At 54.8% G+C, this 23,710-nt stretch overlaps 1 protein-coding gene across 3 annotated transcripts in view; it reads right to left on the minus strand.

Annotated features, from left to right (window-relative positions):
• AP3D1 (adaptor related protein complex 3 subunit delta 1) overlaps positions 1–23,710 on the minus strand; it is a 54,265-nt gene that overhangs the window by 24,993 nt on the left and 5,562 nt on the right. For 2 of the 3 annotated variants that reach the window (XR_005214940.1, XM_037823850.1), the window contains exons 2-10: positions 15,408–15,503; positions 14,679–14,759; positions 13,205–13,285; positions 10,919–11,026; positions 9,624–9,753; positions 6,695–6,834; positions 6,393–6,466; positions 5,282–5,331; positions 521–570 (exon numbers count right to left, since the gene is read on the minus strand). Coding sequence is in view for 2 of the 3 variants with exons in the window: in XM_037823850.1 (XP_037679778.1) it covers positions 521–570; positions 5,282–5,331; positions 6,393–6,466; positions 6,695–6,834; positions 9,624–9,753; positions 10,919–11,026; positions 13,205–13,285; positions 14,679–14,759; positions 15,408–15,503 (810 nt within the window). In the remaining variant the exon portion in view is untranslated. Of the gene's footprint in view, positions 1–520; positions 571–5,281; positions 5,332–6,392; positions 6,467–6,694; positions 6,835–9,623; positions 9,754–10,918; positions 11,027–13,204; positions 13,286–14,678; positions 14,760–15,407; positions 15,504–23,710 lie in introns of those variants that run through there. The other variant, XM_037823851.1, reaches the window with a different exon arrangement.

Consider the following 23,710-nt stretch of genomic DNA (forward strand, 5'->3'; position numbering starts at 1 on the left):
TAAACGGGAAAAACCAAGAAACTGAGCATCCCGATGGCCCTGGGTCAACGAGAGAGCCCAAGGCTGCTCCCAGGCAGATGAGGCATTTTGCAGGGTCAAGGGTACAGGCCAAAAGGACGGTCACCCCGGGACTGGCTGGACAGGCGGCCTGGACACCGGTGGACAGGGAGTCGTGACACCAGGCGGGATAGTGCTGGGCTGCACGTCACTGGGGGTTGCCGCCCAATGCAGCTGGACACCCCATTCCCCCGCAGCCAGGCCTCGGGAGCACCCAGGGAGTCCAGGGCAGTGCACTGAGGGGCGGGCATGGGGCAGAGCAGACACCACAGCAGACAGGGGCACAGGGCACCCCCCGATGCGGAGGACCCCAGGAGAGCTCAGAGGCGGAAGGAGAATCGGACAACTCAGGCAGAGCACCCAGCAAGAGGGAAAGCACAGGCGGCCGGGAGGGCAGGGCTGACCCCGACCCCCACCCGTCCTGCTGACCCTCCACGATGCCCAAGGCGAGGCAGGGACGTACCTGGATGCTGGCACTGTGGTTAGGCATGCCGGAGGACAGGGAGATGAGAACTGCAAAGAGACGCAGGTCAGTCCACGGCCTGCCCAGCGGCCCCACCCCCAGCCAGCGGTCAGCCCCAGGCGCCTCCTCGGGCATCTGTCCCGACCAAGGGCAAGAACTCCAGATGGACTTCCTGCCAGGCCGAAGCCTGTGCCCCCAGGGGCTGCGTGCAGGAGCCCTCTTGCCGCAGGCCTGAGGCTGCCTCTCAGCCACGGCTGGGCACCCCATCCCACAAAACCATCTACACCCCAGCTGACAAGGGGGCTCCCTGCGCCTCGACTGTCTGTGCAAACGACGTGCTTTATACCAACCGGACACCCACTGTCACTCCTGGTCTGGATGTGGGACTGTGCCAGGCAGGGGTGCCCACGTGACCAGCCCAGTACAAACCCTGGGTGCAGGGTCTCACCAGCTTCCCCGGGAGACGTTTTGCTTATCCTTCCATCCACTGATGGGCGTTTCGGTTCTCTCAAATCTCTTGGGTCCACACCCAGGAGTGGAATTGCTGGTCATGTGGTATCTCCATGTTGGGCATTTTGAGGACCCTCCACACTGCTTTCCACCACTACTACACCACTTTACACTCCCACCCACACTGCACAGGGCTTCCCGTCTCTCCACAGCCTCACCAGCACTCATTTTCTGTGTTTTAAACAGTAGCCCCTCTAGCGGGTATAAAGGGGAGCTCATGGCAGTTTCAATCTGCAGTCCCTCAATGGCCAATGACGGTGAGCATCTTTTCATGTGCTTATTGTCCATTTACACGTTTCTTCCTCTAAGAAATGTCTCCTCAGATTTCTAAATTGGGTTAGTTGTCTTCCTGCTGTTGAGCTGTCGGAGTTTTTCATATATTCTGTATATAAGTCACTCATGAGAGACTGGGGTTCCAAATTCTGTAGCTTGTCTTTTCCCTCTCGAGTGTCCTTTGCAGCACTGAACTTTTTAGTTTTGCTCAAGTCCTACTTATGTACTTTTCTTTTACGGCCTCTGCTTCTGGTGTCATATCCAAGAATCCACAGCCTAAGCCAAGGTTGTGAACATCTGCTCCTATGTTTCCTCCTAAGTGCCTAACAGTTTCAGCTCTTACAGTTAGAACTTGGATTAATTTTCAGCTTGTTTTTTTGCCCCCAAGAAAACAAAAACCTCCCCAGAAACCCCAAGCAGACCAAACTGTGCTCTAATTATGTCAATGTGTTTGTCATCTTCCTGATAGAACAGACGGAACTTGGTGTCTTCTACCAAAGACAGTATAAAAGTAGACACGACCAGAGATAAACTCTTTCTACTTAACTCTTCAGTGGCTCCTATGTTTTACTAACTATTTATTTTTTACTAACAATTATTTTTAACAACTGTTCCATGAATTCTACCTCTGGAAGGATGCGACTGAACACAGACACCACACACAAGTGTAACTTTATAGAGTCATACCTTATATATATTGATGCATTTAATATTGTTAGATGAAGGATACTGAATTTGAAATGCAATATACAGATACATTTAAAAGTCACTTTGGTAAATTGCCTTTGCTACATTTAATGGAAGCATATTACAATGATACTGTTGACCAAAGACTCCAGTTTGCTTTATGTTTTTTCCCAAATACCATCCCTTTTTCAACACTCTGCATGGCTGACATTCATTTGTTCTCGCACGTGAGAACATTTTCAGATTTGTACATTAAGTAACAGTCATTGGCCACTCCAGTTTTTGTCAAGTTATACAGACCCAGACTTTATCATCTACCTTTATCTCTGGTGTCATACATTCTCCTATCCCACCTCTTTCAGCTTTACTCACAGACATCTTTGTTCAGTGTACTTACAATATTGTGCTACTATCACACAGTATTATACTACCTATTTCTAGATCTATACAATCAATCCTGCTGAACATTCTGTAGTCCTTCAGCATCAAATGCCTGATCTCAGTGTGACTGTGAAAACCTTGTGGATCACACTCCCTTTATCCAGTGTATGGATGGATGAGGAGAAAAATGGGGACAAAAACTAAATGAAAAATAGGGTGGGATGGGGGAGATGATTTGGGTGTTCTTTCTTTCTTTATTTTTTATTCTGATTCTGATTCTTTCTGGTGCAAGGAAAATGTTCAAAAATAGATTGCGGTGACAAATGCACAACTATATGATGGTGCTGTGAATAGTTGACTGTACACCATGGATGACTGTATGGTATGTGAAAACATCTCAATAAAACTGAATTAAAAAAAAAAAAGTTACTGACATGACTATGTATAGGCTGTATACTTTGTTATTGGACTTAGAGTAAGAAACCCAATTCACATGTTTTAAAGGAGCCTACCTCATGGATGGTTGCTCTGTGAAAATGGGACTGGCCAGGAATTTAAGAAGTGGTTTAGGTCCTTCAGTAACTCAGGAGGCTGGAACACTTTTTTTTTTTTTTTTTTAACTCTTCTCTAGGTCCATAAAACTACTTTTTAAAAAGCTCTAAGTCTGGTTTATAACAATTCTGAAGAGTGTTTTCCTCTCCTTTTCTCCTTGCTTTTCCTATTGCAGAAGTCGTGCGTTCACAGATCACTCCAGCACAGCACGTGGGATTCCCGCACACTGCGCTGTCACTACACCCCACGGGGCTGAGGGCCTGTCGTCACAACGCACCAGGCCCGTCTCTGTAACTGCACGATAACGACAGCCCAGGGTTCAACTTAGGGCTCGCTGTTGTGCGGTGCAGTTCTGTGAATTACTTTTGTCAACGTCTGAGGCAGGGGTCCAGTTGTTTTTTCTCTTTGTGTGGGCACCCAGTTCTCCCAGCACCTTGATGAAGCGACTTCGGGCCCACTGAGCGGACCTGGCAGCCTCGTCAAAAAATCAGTTGGCCGTGAGGTTTATTTCTAGACTTTCAACTCGACTCCACTGATCTCTGTCCTTCTACCAGCACTTCACTGTTTTAATTGCTGGTGCTTACAGGAAGTTCCAAAATTGGGAAGCAGGAATCCACCCCCTTGTCCTTCCTCCTCAGTTTTGGGTGTTCTGGGTCCCTGGTATCTCATGTGAACTCCAGGGCCGGCCTGTCAATTCCTACAAAACAGCCAGCTGGGGTTTGACAGAGACTGTGGCGAGCCCACGGTTCTATTTCGGAGTATTGCCGTCTTAACAACCCATGACCATGAGATGACTTTCCATGTATCCAGCTCTTTGCCTTCTTTCCACAACGTTCTGTGGTTGTCAGAGTAGAGTACAGACCTCGCACGTCCTTCGCTGACCCTATCTCCAGAGGTTCCCCTGGGTGGGCTGCCTCCTCCTCCCCCCCCGGGCTTGCTCATCTGCTCCTGTGACCTGGACCCCGCGAGGTGCACGGACACCACCTCAGCCCCACCGGACGCCTCTGACCAGCCACCAACAGACATCTCTCAGTGGGCGCTGAGACCCCTCAAACGCGTCTAAGCCTGAACTACAGCTCTGCTCCCCAAAGCAATCTCACACGCAGCCTTCCTCATCCAACTGCCGTGCTTCCACGCCACTGGCCGTGAGGCCCCCAACCTCCCGGTCCCCGCCCCTCAGCTCAGCTCGGCCCTCTCCCTTCTCGCCATCTCCACGCCCCGCCCCATCCGAGCCCCCTAGCCTCTCTCCTGCACCTCTGGAAGAGCCTCTAACGGGGTGCCCTTCCACGGGAGTCCACTCACCCCAGCAGCCTGAAATTTCCTGTTGAAACTGAAGTCGCTCACAGCCCTCCGTCCTCTGCTCCTCTCCCCAGGGCTCCCCGTCGAGTCCAAGCCCGAGCACTTTCCAGTGGGCCCTAACCTGTTGCCTGCGGCTGCAGCTCCAACACCCCTGCCCTGGCTCTCAGCCTCCTGCTGGCCCACAGACCCACCAGGCCCTGCCCGCCCCGGGGCCTTCTGCCTGCTGCCCACTCTGCCCCAGAGAGCTGCCGCGGCCAAGCCCCTCAGCTCCCTCACCTCTTCACCAGGAGACTCATCAGGAACAACCCACAACCGCTCCAGGCTGCCTTCCTCCTCCCACCAGCCTCGCCCCCTAGCCCTCGCCCCACTCTTCTCAGTTGTTCGGTCGCCTTTCCCGCCCCCACCTCACCCGCCAGCTGCAGGAAGCAGGGGTCCCGTCCCGGGCACACGCCCAGCATGGAAGCACCCGGGGCTTGCGGGAGGACGTGGGGCCTGGGGAGCTGCACTCCTGCTGGAGGAGTCACCCCGAGGAGGGAAAGACTACCTCACTGTCACCTGCAAAGCAGCCTTACAGTGGCCTGGCGGCACTGGGGCAGGTTTTCTGTTCTTGCTCACACATAAATAACAAATCCACCCAGGTCCCTGACCTGCGGGGTGGGGCGGCAGGGACGTTCCACAGGCTGGTCACCCAGGGACCGGGTGTTTAATGGGCACCTCTCAAGAGATGCTGACAGAATGGTCCATGGGGCAAACCAGGGTTTGAAAACAGAGCAGGTTCCTAAGTGAGGCAGTTGCCGCCACTTCAGAGACTGACGGTGACGACAGCCGGCACGCGTGGAAGCAGCAGGCAGCTGAGCTGCTCCACGGAGTAGGCCAAGAAGGGTGCCGTCTCCCCTCCGTGCCGATGGGGCCACCCGCCCATCGCAACCCCAGCTCTCCTCGCCTGCCAGCCTGTCGCTGGAAAGGGTGTGGCCCGGATGCCCCCTCCCCACCTGTGAGCCTCCCAGGGTGGCCAGTTACAGGCTTCGCGTTTGTAACCCAGGAAGGCCCGACTCTCACCTGCAATCACCGTGTTCACACATTCGTAGAGGAGAGACATGGCAGATGTGCTACAAAACAGAACGGGGAGACCGGCAGAGCTCAACGGGGGGACCGAGGCCTCTGCCCGAGCCAGAGAAGTCTCAACACAGACATCAGCACCCCGTGAAGCCACTGCTGCCCACTCTGCCTCAGCTGCAGGTGGGCTCCGGGCTCCGGGCCCCACAGGGGCAGCCCCCCCAGCAGGAGGTGGTCTGGTGGGGGCCCTCGTCCCCAACACTCAGCCACGCTCTGCTCTTCAGGGGCACAAGGAGGCGGCTGGAGCCCCCCATCCTGGGCAGGAACCCCAATCTTGCTCAGCGCAGGGGACCAGAGCCCAAACCTGCAGAGCCAGGCACACTCCTGCCAAGTCCCCAGACCCAGTCTTGGTGCCCCCACCCACTGCCCAGAGGGGGCCTGAGGAACCCCCACCTCGGGACCCCAGCCCAAAGGCACCGGAAAGGAGACCAAGCTCCCAGTATTTCCAATTCCCATGAGAAGCACTGACACCCCAAGGCAGCAGTGCCCAGGCCTCCCCCAACATGGGGGGGGGGTGTCCAGGGGACCAAGATACTGTCTTCACAGCCAGCTGTGACTCAGGACACTGATCAGAGGGCGGACACCAGATGTGTCCATCCTGCCTCAGTGCTCTCCACGGGCAGGAGGACAGCCCGCCCCAGACAGCCCAAACCCGGAGCCCCAAGCGGGGCAGGATGATGTGCGAGGTCAGGAGGGCAGAGACCGTGAGGGCCAGGCCGGCCCCACACTCGTGGGATCCAGAGCGGCTGCCATTCAAGTCCCACCGAGAACCACAGCTGAATCACAACCCGTTTGTTTAAAACCAGGTGTCCCAAACCCAGATGATTATTTCACCAAATTTTCCTTAAATGTCCAAACTAGTTAAGAGCCAGGAGACAGATTCCCTGAGTCGAAGTGCTAAGAGGGACGGGCCCTGCAGAGTAGCCTGCAGGACTCTCCCCGGCTGGAACCCCTCATCCTGACTGGGGGCTCCCCGTCTGCCCAGGACCTGCCCAGTGCCGGTGCCCAGGGGACGGTGGGGAGAGCCTGTGCCCTGCGCAGGTCAGGAGCTCACCTGTGGATTAAGTTGGTGAGTGGCTCGATGAGCTTCTTGCCCAGCCTCGGTTCCAGTGGAGTCAGAGCACCAAACTGCAGAATGAGGAGAAATCGGCAAGTCACTCGCAGCGGGAAACCAGGCAACGTGGGTTTCCTGCCCTCTTCAGAAGCAGGCGACCCCCAGGCCGGGCCTTTCTCTGAGGCTCTGCTGATGATGACGACACGACCCCTCGGCCTGTGGTGCTCAGGGACCTGCCCCCCAGGAGGGCTCCCGAGGCCATCCCAGGGAGGACACGGCCCTCCGTGCGGGACGGTACTTGCCAGTTTGATGATTTTGATGAGGACCCAGTTGTTGGTGGATGAGGTCATCAGCTTGAAGAAGAGCGGGGCGAGGGAAAGGTAGTTTTTGGGGTTGCGCCTGGCCAGCTCGCAGATGACGTTAACCGCCGCTGACTGGACCCCTGCAGGACGAGGGGGCGTTGGTCAGCAGGGGCAGCCCCCCCGGCTACAGATGCCACTGTGCCCCGACTGTTCCGTGCACCGCACCAGCCTGAGCCACCCAGGGGGACTGTCGTCACACCCGCCTCCGGGGAAGGGGAGGGGAAGAAAACGCAGGAGCCCGAGGCCAGGCGCTCAGGCCGAGTCCTGGAGGCCACACAGCTGCCCGCCTCAGCGTCGGCCCAGGGCTGCCCCCACCCGCCCCGCACTGCCAGCCCCTTCCCTCCTCGCCTGCGGCACCCTCCCAGCTCCCCGCCCACAGGGCGTCCTGCACACAACTCTCCCGACACCTCAGGCTGGCCCGGGTGCTGCCGGCAGCTCTTCTTAATGCCCCTCCCCAGGAGCCCCGGGAGGGGGCAGGAACGAGCCCTGCACCCTGCGGACGGAATCTGAAGGATCAGACCCTGATTTTAAACATGGGTGCAGCAGACACAGGTACAGCGGGGGGTGTGAGTGTGAGCACATGTGTGTGCGTGCGCAAGAGTGATCTGTGTGCAAATGTGGGAATGGGGGTGTGTGAGCCTGTGTGCATGTGAGTGTGGGTGTGTATGGGTACGAGTGTGAGTCTGAGAGGGTGTGTACATGGGGGTGATGTAAACCCGTGTGTACGCGCGTGTGTGCACGTGCAGGCGCCCCCCAGCTCTGCGGGCAGGCCAGCCTAGAAGATGCCTCCCCCAGCAGGGCGCAGCCAGCCCTGAGGCTGGTGGGCAACAAGCACTCACACGAGAAGCCCCAGGGCTCCTAGGAGATGCTGAGTCCAGGGCCAGGACAGGGAGAGGAGGCCACGGGGAAAGGTGGAGCTCAGGACGGGGCAGGCCAAAGGGGCACAGGAGCCCCTGCACAGGGAGCCCGGCGGCCAGATGTGGGACAGTTTAAAACACAACAGCAATGGAAATTACTGAGTAATAAGGGAGAATAAAGGAAAGCGCTTCCTTCATTAGAATTGCAACCAATCAATGTGGAAAGAAGGACGGACGGGGAAAATCACCACGTGGCAAACACCACAGCTACAAGCACTTTGGTGATGAATCATCAATAGTTCTTTCTGAAGCACAGAAAGTGCTAGAACTGAGGTGGCTGCACAGCCGTGAACACACGAAGAGTCCGGGACCCGGGCGTCGTAAGTGGTGAGCGAAACGTGACGTGAATCACACCTCCAAGCTGTCAGAGCAGCAACAAAAAACAGTCACCTGCCGGTGCTGAGATTAGTGGGAAAGTCAAGGACAAGGAGAATGTTCACTTCGCCTCAGGGCCTCTCCCCACGACCAAACGCTGATTACAAAGGGGGGCCTGGCACGCACCCCACACCAGGCAGCACAGGGCAGAGGGGCTGCCCCGAGTGGCCGGCCGGGAGGGCACGAGTGCAGCCTGCAGCCTGTCGGCAGCCATGCCAACCCCTCTCCCGGCCCCACGCTCACTCTGGCCCCCGGCTCCAGGCTCTGCACCACCGGCTCAACCTCTGCATGTCCAAAGTTACTTCACGGCGAAAAGTGAAAGTTCTTTAAAATTTCATTTTCAAAGAGAAAAAGCAAATCTTGGCCCGTCTCCAGTCTCCCACTGATGGAAGGAGAGCCCCCAGCAAGAGAGAGGGGCGGACCTGGGCGAGGTGGCTGCAGACACCCCGCGATGCTGGTGGACACTAAGCACCTGCCGTCCCACGTGACCCTGCTGCACCAGCTCCCCCTGCAGCAGGACGGCAAACCACGGGGTCCCAGGCCGTAGCAACCACCTCACGGCTGCTGAGGCGCCAGTGGGACAGGCACCAGGCCGCACAGCCGGGCGGCACCGTGGGAAGCACCAGTGGGCGCTAACGTGGGCTCACAGCAGCACCAAAATCTTGAGGACGCTTCACTGCATCTCCTTCCACGAAATCGGGGTGGGGATTTCGCCTCAGGGCAGCTCCGTAAAGCCAAGCCCCATGGTCTGGAGAGGCATCCGGAATCACCCACCAGGCAACCAGCCCAGAGCCAGCAGCTTTCTGGCCAACCTCTGGGGCCAAGGCCAAGGCCGAGCTCTCTGCCCCCTCCCTTAACCACACCCCCAGGGCATGGGGGGGACATTCCCTGAACCCAGGGCCCTGGGGTCTTGCTTGCAGTTCCTGCTTCCAAAAACCATGGCTGAAGCCTATGACTGATGCTCCCCCCACACGGCTCAGAGCCACCAGAACGACAGCCCTGGCCACAAGAGGCTGCTTAAATTTATGATGATTGAGATTAGTAAAATTTAAAGTCCAACTCCTGGGCTGCCTGGACCACGTCCCAAGGGCTCACCGGCCACAGGAGGCTGGTGGCGGCAACCCCCCTGGACAGCACAGGCCTAGCGACACCCCCATTTCCGAGAACACCATGGGCGGCGCGGCCTGGCAGGAGGAGGGTACTGCTCTGCCTGCTCTCCAGGACCCCACTGCCGGGCAGGCCTGGCTCCCCAGCCCTCCCGAGCTCACAAAGCCCTGACACCTGGGAGCGCTTGGGTCCTCTCAGGTAAATGAGAAACCCTTGGCTGAGGTCCTGCCCAAGGCTGCGTGGCAAGGAGCTGCCAAGAGCCAGCAGCAGGAAATTCTCCTGATGGGAAACCCAGACAAACCAGCACCAGGCCCTGAATGGGAAACTCGAGGCCCAGGGGCTCCTGGGCTCTGGCGTGCCCTCAACCCTTCCCGTTTCCGAGGAAAGCTGGCCGCGTGGAGGCGAGCCCAGCAGCTGCCACACCCGGGTCCCCAGTGGCCCAGGCCCGCGCCCGACTCATGCCCACGCACCAGGATCTGGGTCCTCGAGCTTCTCCTTCAGCCGCGGGAAGGCAGGGCGCAGCGACTCGGGGTACTTGAGGAACACCTTGTACATGATCAGCACGGCCTTCTTCCTGATGTAAGGCTTTGTGTGTGACATCTGCAGCGGAGTGACACAGCGGGTCAGGAGCAGCCCACGGGGGCAGAGCCCACTCCCCAACCCACCTCCAGCGTGCAACCCTGGGTGCGCAGTCTGCCAGGGCTGGGCTCAGAGCAGGACCCCAAGGTCCCACGAGGTCCCCACCTCTGGCCTCCCCCCAGGACCACCCTGCCCGTGGCTAGTCCCGGGCCTCACATGGCTCTGCAGTGCCTGTCTGTCCTCCGGACGGTGCTGCGGCCTCAGAAGCCCCGCCTCCTCCCGACGGCCCTGCCCCGAGACGGCCGTCCCACCACCCACGATCACTGGGTGCCCCTTGCAAACCCTCCTCTGGGCTCTGAACTTCTCTGCTCTAGACTGGGGTTGGCAAAACCCCAACAAAAAGAGCCAGGAAGGAAATATTTTCATCTTTGTGAGTCCCGAGCTCTGTCGCAGCTATTCAACCCAACTGTTGCAGCAGTAAGGCCACATCCCAATAAAACTTTATTGACAAAAGGCAGGCTGGATGAGGCCCCAGCTGCGGTTGGCCCACCCCTGATCTACAACCATCCGCCAAGTTCTAAACATCTTCCGGGTAAAGGCTGACCACGTAACAGCAGGATCCACGGGAAAACACTCCTCCCCTTTCCACGCTGTCCTGACGTGCCTGCTGTTTCTAAAAAACAGACGCGCAGGTTCCTCCTAATAACCGGGGCTGAAGCTGGGCACAGGCTGGGTGTCTCAAGCTGTCACATCTAACAGACTCTGCACGTGTAAACTGCACATACTCGAGGGCAGGGCCAGCCTGGGGTTCTTGCCTTTGGAATGGACTTAACCACAAAAAATCACATTTTAGTCACGTAAAAGGCAGAATGGACAGAGGAAGATGAGAAACTGAGCTGAGTCAACTGCTACTGTTATCTCCACTTAGAAAACAACTCATTGGCTCATGTGCTTGACCCCTGGGGGCCAACGCCACCCACACCCTGGTCTGAGTAATCCGGGAGAAACACTCTTTCTTCGTCGGTGGATTATCTGAAAACAGCTGACATGAGAAAGTCAAGGCCGCCCAGGATGGGGGACAGGGACAGCGGCGGCTTGGCGTCCCCCTGGCCCCTCGTGAGCCCACCTGGCCTAAGTTGCGTCCATGAGCCGAGGCCGAGGCCCCGCACGCCGCTCATGCACTCACCAGCGTCATGATGTCGTTTGCCAGGTCTCTCGCAAGATCTGGGGTAACAAAACAGGACAGACCAGTCAGTGCAACTCCAGTGTCGTACTGGCTGGGGCTGCTCAGGTCCTGGAAGAGGAGAGAGAGGACGTCAGCAGGTGGCTGGGCTGTGCAGTGTGTGCCACACGTGGTGGTCCGAGGGGTGCAGGTCCAGCCCCCGAGGCACCCGCAGCTGTCCCCCTCCCCCTGCCTCAGAGGTGCGGGTGGGGAACCTGGGTGGGAGGTCACCCCGTGCACCAGTGGTTGCAGCCAACTCCACTGGCCACCAAGAGCTGACCGGGTCCGTCTGGACCCCCAGGCCCCGCTGGGACAGAGACTCTGGCTCCCAAGCTGCTGGAGAAGCCTGGCCACGGAGACAGCAGTGCCGAGAAGGCAGCACTGCTGGCTGCCCAGCCCCCATGGACTCTAGTCCTGGGGGAGCTGCACCGCTGCTGGGGTCTCTCTCCCCTACAACAACCAGGGGTAGCTCCTCCAGAGCCTCCCCAAAAGGCTGGAGACGCCTCAACCCGAGGACAACTGAGAAGGTGAGGCAGGGAAGCACCACTCCCCGTCGGCTCCCCAGTCCTGCGCCCTGACGGCAACGCCACAGGTGCCCTCCTCCCCACACTTGGAAAAACACTCTGAGTGTTACAAACACGCTCTCTGGGAGAGAGTTTCGTAAGGGACCTTTGCACACACATGAGGTAAAAAATACACAGCGATGGACTTCAAGTGATTTTCTTCAAGACCGCTTTGGTAAACATGGCTGATAAGTTAAAAGGCCATCGCAGCCCGCGGCACGGACACAGGCCTTGGATGCGGCCTCATTCACCAAAGGGTCGAGCAAGGGGAGGCCGCAGGGGAGGCTGTGGAGACGCAGGTGTGTAAGGGGCATGCGTGACGCAGGTCAGTGTTGGTGGCTGTCAGGGACCGGGGGGACGGGCTGCAGTGCTTGCGTGTCGGGAGTCACTGGTACACTGACCACGACACACACGGTGACGGGGGTGGGGAGGGCCCAGACCAAGATCACAAGTGGACGAGGCAGGAACCTAAGTGGCACGCGGAGGGGGCAGCTGTGGAGGACAGCGAGGTCCCGTGTCCAGGGCCAAGGCAGCCACAGACAGGCGGGCGTGGCGGGAGGCGACTGGTAACGTCCCAAAGGTTCCTTAGTGGAGCTGGGGTCTCGCCCACTCCATTAAAGAGCATGTCCCAGGCCCGACTGGTCTGCCCAGGGGCTGGCTCTAACCACAACGACGCAAGCCCACCTCACGGCGAGGGCTAACGGAGCTACGTGGACAGCGAGGTCATACGGGGCAGGGCCAGCAGGGAACACAACAAAGCTGGGACGATGGGCAGGAAGCCCGAGACCGTGCCAGGCACCCGGACCCCCACCCCGGCTGGCTGGCACTGGGGGTGACGGCAGAATGGACACAGTCCCTCGCCCCGTCCCCCCCTCCCCTCACAGGCCACCTCCTGGCTCCGGCTCTGCCGGCCCCAGGCTCTGCCACGTGGCCCAAGGAACCCCAGGGAGGCCCCATCGACTCCCGGAGCCGTGGCCGCGAGTCAGCCTCCCAGAATCGCGCGCTTCAAAGGTGCCCTGTGCAGGAGACAGCACCTGGGCTAGGCGTCCTGTGCTGCCCCACGTCCCAGCAACCCCAGCCACGCAGCCCCCACCCAGCAGCCCCTCCCTATGGCCAGGTCGCCCTGCGGGCCTGCAGCAGCTGACACAGACTCTGGCCATCGCCCCCTGGCTCTGACTACCCATGATGTGGCAGGAACAGAGGACACTCAAAGCACTGGGCCAAAGACAAAATGTACCACTTGGCGGTTTCAAAGTGACTAAAACTCCTAAATCCCACGTGCAACAGTCAGGTCTGATGCCTCGGTGCCCGGAAAGGGCTTGGACCCTCAACAGGTGTCCCCACAAGAGGGAGGAGACTGAAACCAGGGGAGCAGGCCTAAGACCATGCTGGGCCTGGACCCCTGGAGCCCACGTCTGCTGGTGCCGAGACGCCAAGTGGTGAGGACGAGAGAAGGCATGTCCAACAGCCCCTTGCCCAGAGGGCAAAACCCCAGACCTAATGCCACTTCCTCGTGTCTCTTCTGAGAAAAACAACAGGCCATGCAGAAAAGGAGTCTGCTTGCTAAGGGGATCCCAGACGAGTGAGTCCCTGCCTTAGTATGTGACAGGAAAAACCAGCGTGGGGGAGACAGACCGATGGGAGGAGGATGCAGACTGGGCCACAGGCAGGCCTGGGCGCAGCTCACCTTGCGGATCTGATTGGTCGTCAGCATGATGACGTCGGTCCCCTCGTGGAAGCACTGAGATGCAGCCAGGTAGCCGACGCGCTGTGTGGGGACAGGGCCAAGGCGTCAGTGTCAAGAAGGGGACTGTGCTCGGCCTTTGGGGAAATGCCCAGCCCCAAGAAGCCCCCGGAGCCCCACAGGGGTGGGTGAGGCCCAGAAAGTCACGGACCAACCAGGCCAAGTTTTGTTAAAACTCTACAAGATCCCCCTGAGTTCAGGGTATGTAGTTTTCTTTTTTTTTTTTCCACATTCTTAACTACAGTCCATAGGTCACATCACAGGTCACTCTGATTTTTGGGATGTTCTTTTAACAAAGCTTTGTTAAAACATTTTTTTTTTAAATCTTGTCACTGATATTTTGCATTTTTGCTACATTGTCGTCAGCCAGGAACAGCCTTTATGATCTACTGTCATCGTCAGCCACTGTACACTCGGCTATCATAACTCAAGTCTCTGCCTGCGAGGCCGAAGTCAGTCCCTAAAATTTCACCCACAAACACACCCATCTGGCACGTGTCCCAGTTCCGGCCTCACCCACAGGACGGGCAGGGATTCAGGACCCTCGGGGCTAAACGTGGCCGGCGGCCTCCGCCCGCCCTGAGCCACGTGAGTCCAGATCCAAGACGATGACAACCATGCACAGCCCCCAAAACCGGGAGGAAAGGGAAAGTTTTGTGCCAAACCAGAAAAATGACAGGACAGGCACATAATGGGCCACTGCTGTGGAAAGTCGTTTTGCAGAACGTTTACTGACACAGGAGAGAGGCCCGTGAAGCAAGAAGTGAGCATGTCTCAGATCAGGCCACTGTGGCCGCTACCACGTGGAGAAACACTCGGAAAACGACAAGCGGCAGGCAAGCAGGCATCTCTGGGACACACCAGCAGGCTTGTTGTTTTGGGGTGGGTTTTGGTTTTTTCTTCTTCCTTATAATGTCTTATAGCTCAAATTCCTTTAATTGAACTTCAAATACGCTAATGAACAAAAGATTTTCATCTCGATGATGTAAAGGATGTGAGTAAATACGATGAACTGTAACTGAAGTTACAACAGGCACCCCCGAGGACAGGCTCACAGGTTCTCCCCACATCTCCCTCCTCCCCATGGACACTGTTATTTCTATATTGTCCTAACTTTTCAAAAAGTGATTTTCTATGGCGTCTCCACAAAGAGAACTTTAAGAAACAGGTAACTAGCCCTAGACGCACAGTGGCTCTCTGAGAAACGGCACAGGCGGGAGGCTTCTAGGCGGTGGACCAAGCCAGGCACCCACGTCTGCTCCCTGTATTAAAGCGTGCCAGTGGGCAGGGCCCGTGGACGCCGTCCAGCACACTGGTCTCACCCACACTTGCACAGCCCCTCACCCAGGGGCCTCATGCCCACCACCCACTCTCAGAGCACACCCGGAGCCCACCGCCACGCACCCCCAGGCCTCACCTTGAACGTAAACTTGGAGGCGCTCATCACTTCCACGATGTTGAAAGCAGCCCAGCTGATGTCGTACCCCAACATCTGCAGCTGTGAGAAAAGGGGGGTGCCAGCGCTTTAACCACAGGGTGTGTCACGTCCCAGAGCATTCCCTCCCAGCATGTGAAGACCAAATCTAGTCACATCCTTACTAACGCAGCAAACCAGCCAACAAAATACCCTTCGTGCTTAAACACCAGAGGGACAGAATAACAACACATGCTAAAAGAGACTAAACCTCTGCAACCAAAAAGCTAGCGGCCACTTGACTGGTTAGAATCCCCCCACGACCGGCGGGTAAAGCGGCTCCTAACAGCCACGGCTCACCAAGTGCAGCCAGGACCCTGCCAGCCCACCCTCGGCCTCTCTGTCGCTGGTAAGCAGCCGGCCATGGCCACACGTCTCCGGGGACTAGAGCCAGGTGGGGAGCTGTGTCTCCGGCCACCAGTAGCCCAGGCTGCAGCAGGAGCGGAGACTCCCACCGGCCTCCAGGGGACCTCAAGCCTGCTGGGTGGGGGCACATTCTCGGTGCCCCCAGCAGGCCCCACCCCAGGCACAGTGTGCCTCTAAGAGGCAGCCCTGGAGCCCACGGCGTCAACAAATGTCTGACGAACGGCAGGTGCCTAGGCGTAGGGCCAGCAGCGGGCAGCACTGGGGGTGCAAGGGGGGAGCGCCCTGAGGCCGCACCCAGCTACTTACATACGTCAGCTTGCAGACGGCGTTCGCTTTCACTGCAATGTTGTCTTGCTTCAGCTCTTGCTTGATTTCGTCAATACACTGAGAGATGTACTTCGCCTAAAAAGAAAAAATAAAAAGCTGTGAATGTCTTTAAATAAAGAGTTAAGAATAACTGTTTCAGGAAGCTGCTGGGCCACACACCATTGGTCCCCGTCTCTATGAACTGCCTGGAAGAGGCAAATGCACAGAAAGAGGGGGCAGACAAGTGGACGCCGGGGCGGGGGGGGGGGGGCTGCTGAGGGGCACAGGGTCTCTTTCTAGAGTGATGAGAATGTTCTAGAATTAGTGGCAATGGCTGCACAACTCTATGACTAAACTAAACCACTAAATTGTACACTTTAAATGGGTGAGTTACATGGTATGTGATTTATCTCTAAATAAAGGTGTTATTAGAAAAAAGAAAAAAAAAAAACAAACATTGCAATGAAGGATTCGATGGGTGGGATTCCCTTCACTTTCCTCCTGGAGCGGCAGGAGGAGAAGAGGGGAATGACCGGAAGGCAACAGCCACCAAAGGCAGCGCAACACTGGGGTTTGTCACTCTGTCTTCTCTACTGGTGGGTATGTTTGACGTTTCTCTGATGAAAAGTTTTAAATGTTAAACAAAAACACCAGCAATTCAAAACGGGATATTAAAACAAGGAAATTTTCTTAGCCCTCCAATTCAGCTTTGTTTGCATATGTATCCCTGCTTTTTTAAGAAAACTGCCCAACTAGTGAAAGGGAAAAATCCCCGTTTACTACCCGCCAGAGGTGGCCGCCTTGCCAGCATTCTGGAGACGGAGCAGGGGCCAAAGGGAAGAGCCCGACCCACCCCTCCCAGGCAGCCAGGGGGGCACGGACAGTCCCACCCCAGCTGGGCTCCGGCTGCCCTTCCTCTGCACCTCCAGTCACAGTTGGGGCCCACCCAGGGACCCCCGATGACCCTAGGATTGGCAACATGTCAGGTGCCCAAGCCCGCAGACCTGCTGGGGGCCCATGGGGGGGTCTCAAGAGGTGAGGACACGGCCTCCTGGAACGGCGTCAGGGGGCGAGAAGCCAAGGTGGGCTGCAGTGCCAGCACGGGGGGAGAACCGCCACAGGCTGCCCCTCCCCAGGACACCCTGTCTGCCCAGCCACGGGCCCAGTGGGTCCTCAGCACAGGCCCCCCCCCCCCAAGCACCCTCAAAGCCCACAGCTTCAAAGCCCCTGCTAGTGGTGAGAGGAATGAGTGACCCCAAGGCTACATGTCTGAACCCAGCATCACACCTCTGCCCCTCGAGGCCCCGTGAAGGCCTGAAGTCAACTTCAAAGTTAACGGACCCACCCGGACTCCATGGCCGAAGGGCCTCCCTGCTTCGCTGCCGGCCTCCATGCTTGGCCTGGACATGCTGGGCACGGGCAGGCCTCTGGGGCCGTTGGGCACTGAATGTTCTGCTGAGGATTGTGTAGTCTGAGTTCGTACAACAGAACGAGCGGCACCATGCTCTCCCAACACGCTTCAAGTGATCAACCCTGCTCGAGGGGCCCTCGGGCCGTCTCCACGAGGGTGACCCCTTCCTGCATCTGGAAGCACCACAGCAATGTTTAATGATTTAAAGGGAAAGAACAAGAAGATGACAATAACAAGTACGGACACGGATGTGGCCAAAACGGCCTGGCGGGTCCCAAAGCTTAGGCGTAGAGTGACCACCTGACCCAGCAGCCCACTCCAGGGCTCACCTGAGAGAGCCGGGAACACAGGCTGACACGGACACTGGTCACAACCGCCAAAAAGCTCAAGCAACCCAAACGCCCAGCAATGGCTGAACTGTGGCCCGTCCACACAACAGAAAGCTCTTCAGCCACGGAAAGGAAGGAAGCGCCGATCCCTGCAACGTGGACGGACCTTACAAACATGATGCTCGGTGCAAGAAGCCAGACACAAAAGGACTAACATTGTGTGGTTCCGCTGATATGGAATGTCCAGAAGAGGAAAATCCGCAGGGACAGAAGTAGATCCGTGCTTGTGGGGCTGGGGGAGGGGAATGGGGACCGACTGCTGGCAGGTGCAGCGTTTCTATTTGGGGTGACAAAGATGTTCCAAAATTAGTGGTGAAAATTAGAGAGTACAACCCTGCGAGCATAAAAAACAGTAAACTGTACACTTTAAAAGAGGGAGCCTTATGGTACATGAATTATATTCCAACAAAGCTGTTAACAAAAAATAAAAAATGATAAAAAAGAAAAGAAATGTTCTTTGCTCCACGCCACACACACGAAACGCAGAGCGGCACGTACTTATACGGCTTCTCTTCTCTGGGGAGTTGCAGGCAATTAAAAAATCTCACGAGCTAACTTCAGTCTCACACTTTGTGCTCCAAGAATAAACATGTCTCTGATGAAAAAAAGCAATGTGCCACAACTTCTCAAATAAAGAAAAAAAATTTTTAAAGCAAAGTATAAGACAAAAAAGTGAATTCTAAAAAGCAAAGTGTCACTCAATTGGTAAAACTTATTTTCACATCCAAATGGAGCTCTGAAAAAAGTCAGAGACGGAGGACACCAGCTAACCCGACAGGCCCTCGCCGAGGCTCAAGAGGAAGCAGCAAGCACGCCTGCCACCCCCAGCACCAGCCCTGCTGCTAAAACCACCCCACAGGCCTCGGGGGACCGTCCCACTGCCGAGAGCAGAGTGCTGTCTTTAGGGGACAGTGCCATCAGGTCTTTTTCCTCTGTGCATGTGTGCTGGTCGGATGTGTTACGTATCCCACAAAAGACATGTTCTTTTAATCCAGTCTTGGGGAGGGGCACTTACTGTGGGTGAGGTCTCTTGATTAGGTTGTTTCCATGGCGATGTGACCCCACCCATTCAAAGTGGGTCTTGATTAGTTTATTGGAGTCCTTAAGAGAGTTCAGGGGCTGACACAGACCCAGATGCTCAGAGATGCAGACAGAAAGACGTTTGGAGTTGCTAAGAGATGAGGCCCAGAGTTTGCCCTAGAGAAGCTAAGTGAGAACCCACAGACGCTTAAAGAGAAAACCACTGGAATCAGAAGCTGAAAGTAGCACAACCCGGGAGCAAAGGACCAGCAGACGCAGCCATGTGCCTCCCCAGCTGACAGAGGTGTTCCAGATGCCATCAGCCTTTCTTCAGTGAAGGTACCCTACTGTTGACGCCTCAGTTTGGACACTTTTATGGCCTTAGAACTGTAAATCTGTAACCTGATAAACCCCCTTTATAAAAGCCCACCCATTTCTGGTACTTTGCATAGCGGCAGCTCTAGCAAACCGGAACAGCGTGTCTCTGGAAGCTGAACCCTGGTCTGAAGCCGGGTCTGAAGTCTGGACCCGGGTTCCTGGTCAGCGTTGTGCTGGGGGCACCTCAGCACACAGCAGACTTCCAGAAGGCCTGGTCTTGAAGGCCACGCCCCCCTCGTCCAGGGCTGTCACTTATCCAACCTCCCCAGCAGGGTATGCAGGATGTTGCGGCAGCAGACGCCAGGCCCCAGTCAAAGACCTACCCTTACCTCACGTGCTCTGCGCCCCTTTTGCAGATTTTTTTGGGGGGGCATTAAGAGAATAACACAAACAATGCCCTCTGAAGCCTGCCCGCACATGCCCTGGCCGCCTTTAGTCAGCCGGCCTCACCTCTCTCCCTCCAACTTGTCAACCTCTCAGAACCTGCGTCGCCACCCCCCACAGCATCTACACTTTGGGATCTTGGTTACTATAGGGTTCATTTAATGCTTCTGCCCCACCTGACTGAAAGCTCCATCAGGGTAGTCAAAGTTCTGAGCTTTAGCAAATAAAAATGCAGGACACCCAGGGAAATGTGCATTTCAGAGCAATGACGGCTACCTTAGCATAAGTATGTCCCATTTGGCGTTTAGGATATACTTACACTTCGAGATCCCACTGAGAGGCACCCCTGCGCCCTCTGGCAGGCCCCCACTTGATGGTCTCTGCGGCACCCCCCATGTCCGGCACGACGCCTGATGCACCACAAGTGCCCAGCTGGAGTCTGCCTTACACTAAGTCAACAGAGTCCTCGTTATCTGCTCAAGCTTCTCTATCGAAGAGGAACCCCAGGGCCAACAGCAGCCCATTTTCAAAACCCCTGAGACACTGATAAACTGAGGCCAGGTCATCTCAGATGCTCCCTCTACACCTCCACAGAACAGAGAGGGAAGCAGAAGTCACCAACGGGGTAACTGAGAAAATAAGACGGCTCTTTGGTCTGAGACACCGGACCCCTGAGGAAGCCGCCGTTCCCGAGCGGTGGTGCCTCTTCCCCGTCCCGGCCAGAGACGTGCCAATCCCAGGACACGCGACCCCGACCACTGACAGACGCTCCCGTGGGGGGCAAATCTAACAGCTCCCCAGGCACCACGCCTTTTACTACATCAGCGGTGATAAGCGCACCTGGAAGTTAAGCAGGACAAGGGTTTGATTATTTAGGACTGTTTCTTAATCAGCATCTTTTATTGAGATCTTGGACTTCCCCTACATCTAGAGCAACAGGTCACCACCCTGCAGCGTGATGATAAACTCGGGCTTGTTCTCACGTTCAACCATGTCTGACGGGGGGACGGGACCCGCACTTGCTCTGCAGGGAGGGCCAGCGGACGGCTCTCGGTGGCGCTCTGCCAATGAACAGACCACGGAAGGAGGAGGCAACACATTCATTAGGGATCATTTAGATGGGAGTGGTTGAGACTGGAAATTTTAGGTACTATACATCTCACCACAATTTAAAAAAAAGACAATGACAATTAAATGCAATACATGATCCTCGACAGGATCTAATAATGGAAGAGGAAATGCCCAAAAGGACATCATTGGGACAAGTGAAAAAAACTGAACAAAGGCTATTCTTTATATCAATGTTAAATTTCTCAGGAACTGTACCTGATATGATTAGATAAGTGAGTATCCTTGTTCTTAGGAAATGTACACGGAAATATTAAGTGCTAAAGGAGCATGATGTATACAAATTTACTCTTCTTGTTTAGCAGGGAGAGAGAGAGAGAGAGAATGGTAGAGCAAATGTGGCAAAATGGTAAAAGTTGGTAAATCTGGATATCTGAGTAGGGGGTATATTGGAGTTCTCCGTGTTTTTTTTTAAACTTTGCTGTAAATCTGAAATTATTTCGAAATGAAAAGCCTAAAACAGAAAAAGGGACTTCTTAGAGATGAGAACCCACACGAAGGCTGGTGCCGCGGCCTGCTGGGGGAGCCTCGCACACTGTGAATCAGAGGATGGACCGGGAGCCCGCCCTTGGCGGCGGAGGGGGGCTGGACGCTGGGGCCAGCCATACTGCCCACGACTCGCTCGGGAGCCAGGACCCCTGGACTCCTCGGCTTTCACAGGGCGGCAGACTCCACTGTAGGTCAAGTCTGAGCAGCTCTTGTCGGACCAGGCCCCACCCCGACCTGGAGGCAGTGGAGAACAAGCAGCTCAGGGTGAGCGGCCTGTTTTCATGGTTCTGGTGTTGAGGGAGGCAGAAAACCCGCAGTCCAATCAGCTCGAACAACCAGAGGACCGAGTTTGGGGTGAACACAGCAGCTGGAAGGTGAGACAAGAAATCCTTGAAAGGGGAGACAGAGAGGCAGACCCACACGTGGTCTAGGAACTCAGCCCAAATACCTGGCCAACCCCAAGCCACGCCTGCACGAGCACATTCCACATAGCCCAGGTAAAGCTGGAAGAGACAATTTCAGCTGCCTCCTGCACACTACCCCCACAAGCAAGACAGAGCTAGGAGTTCCAACCCAGACAAATTATCCAGTAAAACACCCGAACAAAGAAACAAACAAAATATCAATACTCTTCAGAGGAACATAACAGAATCCAGAGTCTCTACAGTGTACCATTTGTAATGTCCAGATCACAATCCAAAATTACTCAAAATAAGAAACAGGAAAATATAACCTATACTCAAAGGAAAAAAAAAAAAACAACCAATGGAGCTTGGTCCAGGGATAACCTAAATTCTAGAATACGCAGACTAGGATTTTAATTTAGCAACTATACCTAAGCTCAAGGATGGAAAGGAAAATTAGCACATAATGAATAAAAAAAGAAATCTCAGCAGAAAAATAAAAACTACATAAAACAGCCAAATGGAAATTCTAGAATTGAAAAACAGTTATCTGGGGGAAAAAAAAACTTCACAGAATGGACTTAATAGCAAATTGGAGATTACAGGAAAAAGAGCCTCTAACTTTGAATACAGAATGATAAAAACTATCCAATCCAAAGGAGAAAAGAAGATTGAAAAAAAAGATTAACAGAGCTTCAGATGGATTCCCAGGAGAGGAGAGAATGGAACAGAGAAAATAATTGAAAAAATAATGGCTGAAGCATTCCCATCCTTGGAGAAAGATTATAGACTTAGGAAGTTCAGCAAATCTCAAACAAGATAAATATAGAAAACACCTTGCTTAGGCATATTGCAGTCAAACTGCTGAAAACAAAAAATAATTTTAAAGGCATTCAGAGAAAAATGACATGCAATGTGCAGCTGCTGACTTATCGTCAGAAACGTGGGGGCCAGAAGACAATGGAAGGACATCCTGGACAAGCCGAAAGGGAAAAACCATCAACCCAGGACTCCACCTGGAAAGAACATTCTTCTAGAATGAAGGCAAATACAAGAGCCCAATGACACCTGTCATTTTTCACCTCAGAGCTGTCATCAGAGGTGACGAGAACTACTGGAAAGCGAAAGAGCCTTTCAGGAAGACCATGCGTGAACACTAAAAAACTGACGTCAACAGTCCTAAAACAGAGAGTAGGCTCACAGTTCGTAGGAACAGAAAAAGGGAAACGAATTATAAATTATTTAAAATACTCTGGAAAGAAAAATGTGCTTTTCCAATTTCATCCTCAGTTGGGAATGCTTAACTGTTATCTAAAATGGTTACATCAAGTAGAAATAAGGAATGTGGGAAGAGAGTGATTATATTCATCTTTGAATTTCACACACCAGTGCTAACAACAAACTGGAATATTTATTCCCCTGTTTACAAGAAGAGAAAAAACTGAACTGCTGTGGGCCAGGGCAGAGATGACTGAGAGCCAGACGAGGATGTCAAATCAGAAAACAGTTTAAGGCACAAGTTGCAAATGGCTACATATCATTGACACTTTTTTAAAAAAAGAAATTAGAAGTGCAAGCATGATTAAATTTCTCAAATACCTCAGCCAGTTCCATGCAAGATTCACACTTCACCACATAGCAAATGAGGTACTAAAACACTGACGCAGGTTTCAGCATCCGTTTAACTGTTAAGGAATTTAATTTAGAACAAACAGCACACACATCCTTGTATATATTAACTCCCTTGGACTGTAATAAAACAAGCGAGCTCAATCCCGGCTGCTCATCAGACGTCTCTGGAGCATTTTTTTAAAATTCAGATTCCCAGGCTCCTTCCCTAGAAACCAAGTCAGTCTCGGGGCGAGGCCCAGACCACCGCCTTTCCACAGAAGCTCCACCGTTCATTCTCAAGAGCTGGCAAGCTCAAAAGCCGCTGAACTCAACTGGACATTTTCAAGAGGCCCTTCTGCTCCAGATGTGCCTGTCCTGTCATGGCCTGGAGCAGCCCAACACCCGCCTCGTGCCAGGCATCCAGGACATGCTGAGCTGTGAGCCGGCCGGGGGCCTGCAGCCCACACCCAGCCCAGGGTCCCGGGACCACAAAAGCCCAGTGTCCGCTGAGCAACTCGAGAGACCTAAATCAGTGTTCCCAAGTCTCCTAATCTCTCAGCTTACGATTTCTTCTTTTCAGTCAGCCAGACAGAGAAGACTCCAACCCCAACGCTGCTGGGGTCAAGCCAGCGGGGAGCAGGTGCCACCTGAGGTATAAATTATATCTGTGTATGTCGCATGCAAGTTTCTGTAAAGCAAAACAAGCTTTAGACCCTGGCTCTTGGCTGGTCACACCAACACTGAGTGTCACTGGCACGGCGCACCTGTAAATAAACAGGTCACACAACAAACCCTCGCGGGAGGCGAAACCAGATGAAGGGTGACGGCAAACTGCCACCCACGAGGACACCGGGAGTCGGCCTTGGGCTCACTCTGAAAAGATGGTGACGTGCATTTCAGACCAACTGTGACAGGGTACCTGGAGAAAGCTGCCAGGAGACCCTGGAAAGGCTCTGGCAAAGCCTGCCTGACCCGCGGGAGCCCATCGCCTCACCCAGGACCCGCAGCTCTGCCAGTGGGAATGGCAGCTCCTCCGCCTCCAAGCACCCTCAGTCCCAAAACGAAAAACAAACAGGGAGAAAATGAACT

The sequence above is a fragment of the Choloepus didactylus genome (genome assembly GCF_015220235.1).
Source record: "Choloepus didactylus isolate mChoDid1 chromosome 25 unlocalized genomic scaffold, mChoDid1.pri SUPER_25_unloc1, whole genome shotgun sequence".
Taxonomy (NCBI): domain Eukaryota; kingdom Metazoa; phylum Chordata; class Mammalia; order Pilosa; family Megalonychidae; genus Choloepus; species Choloepus didactylus.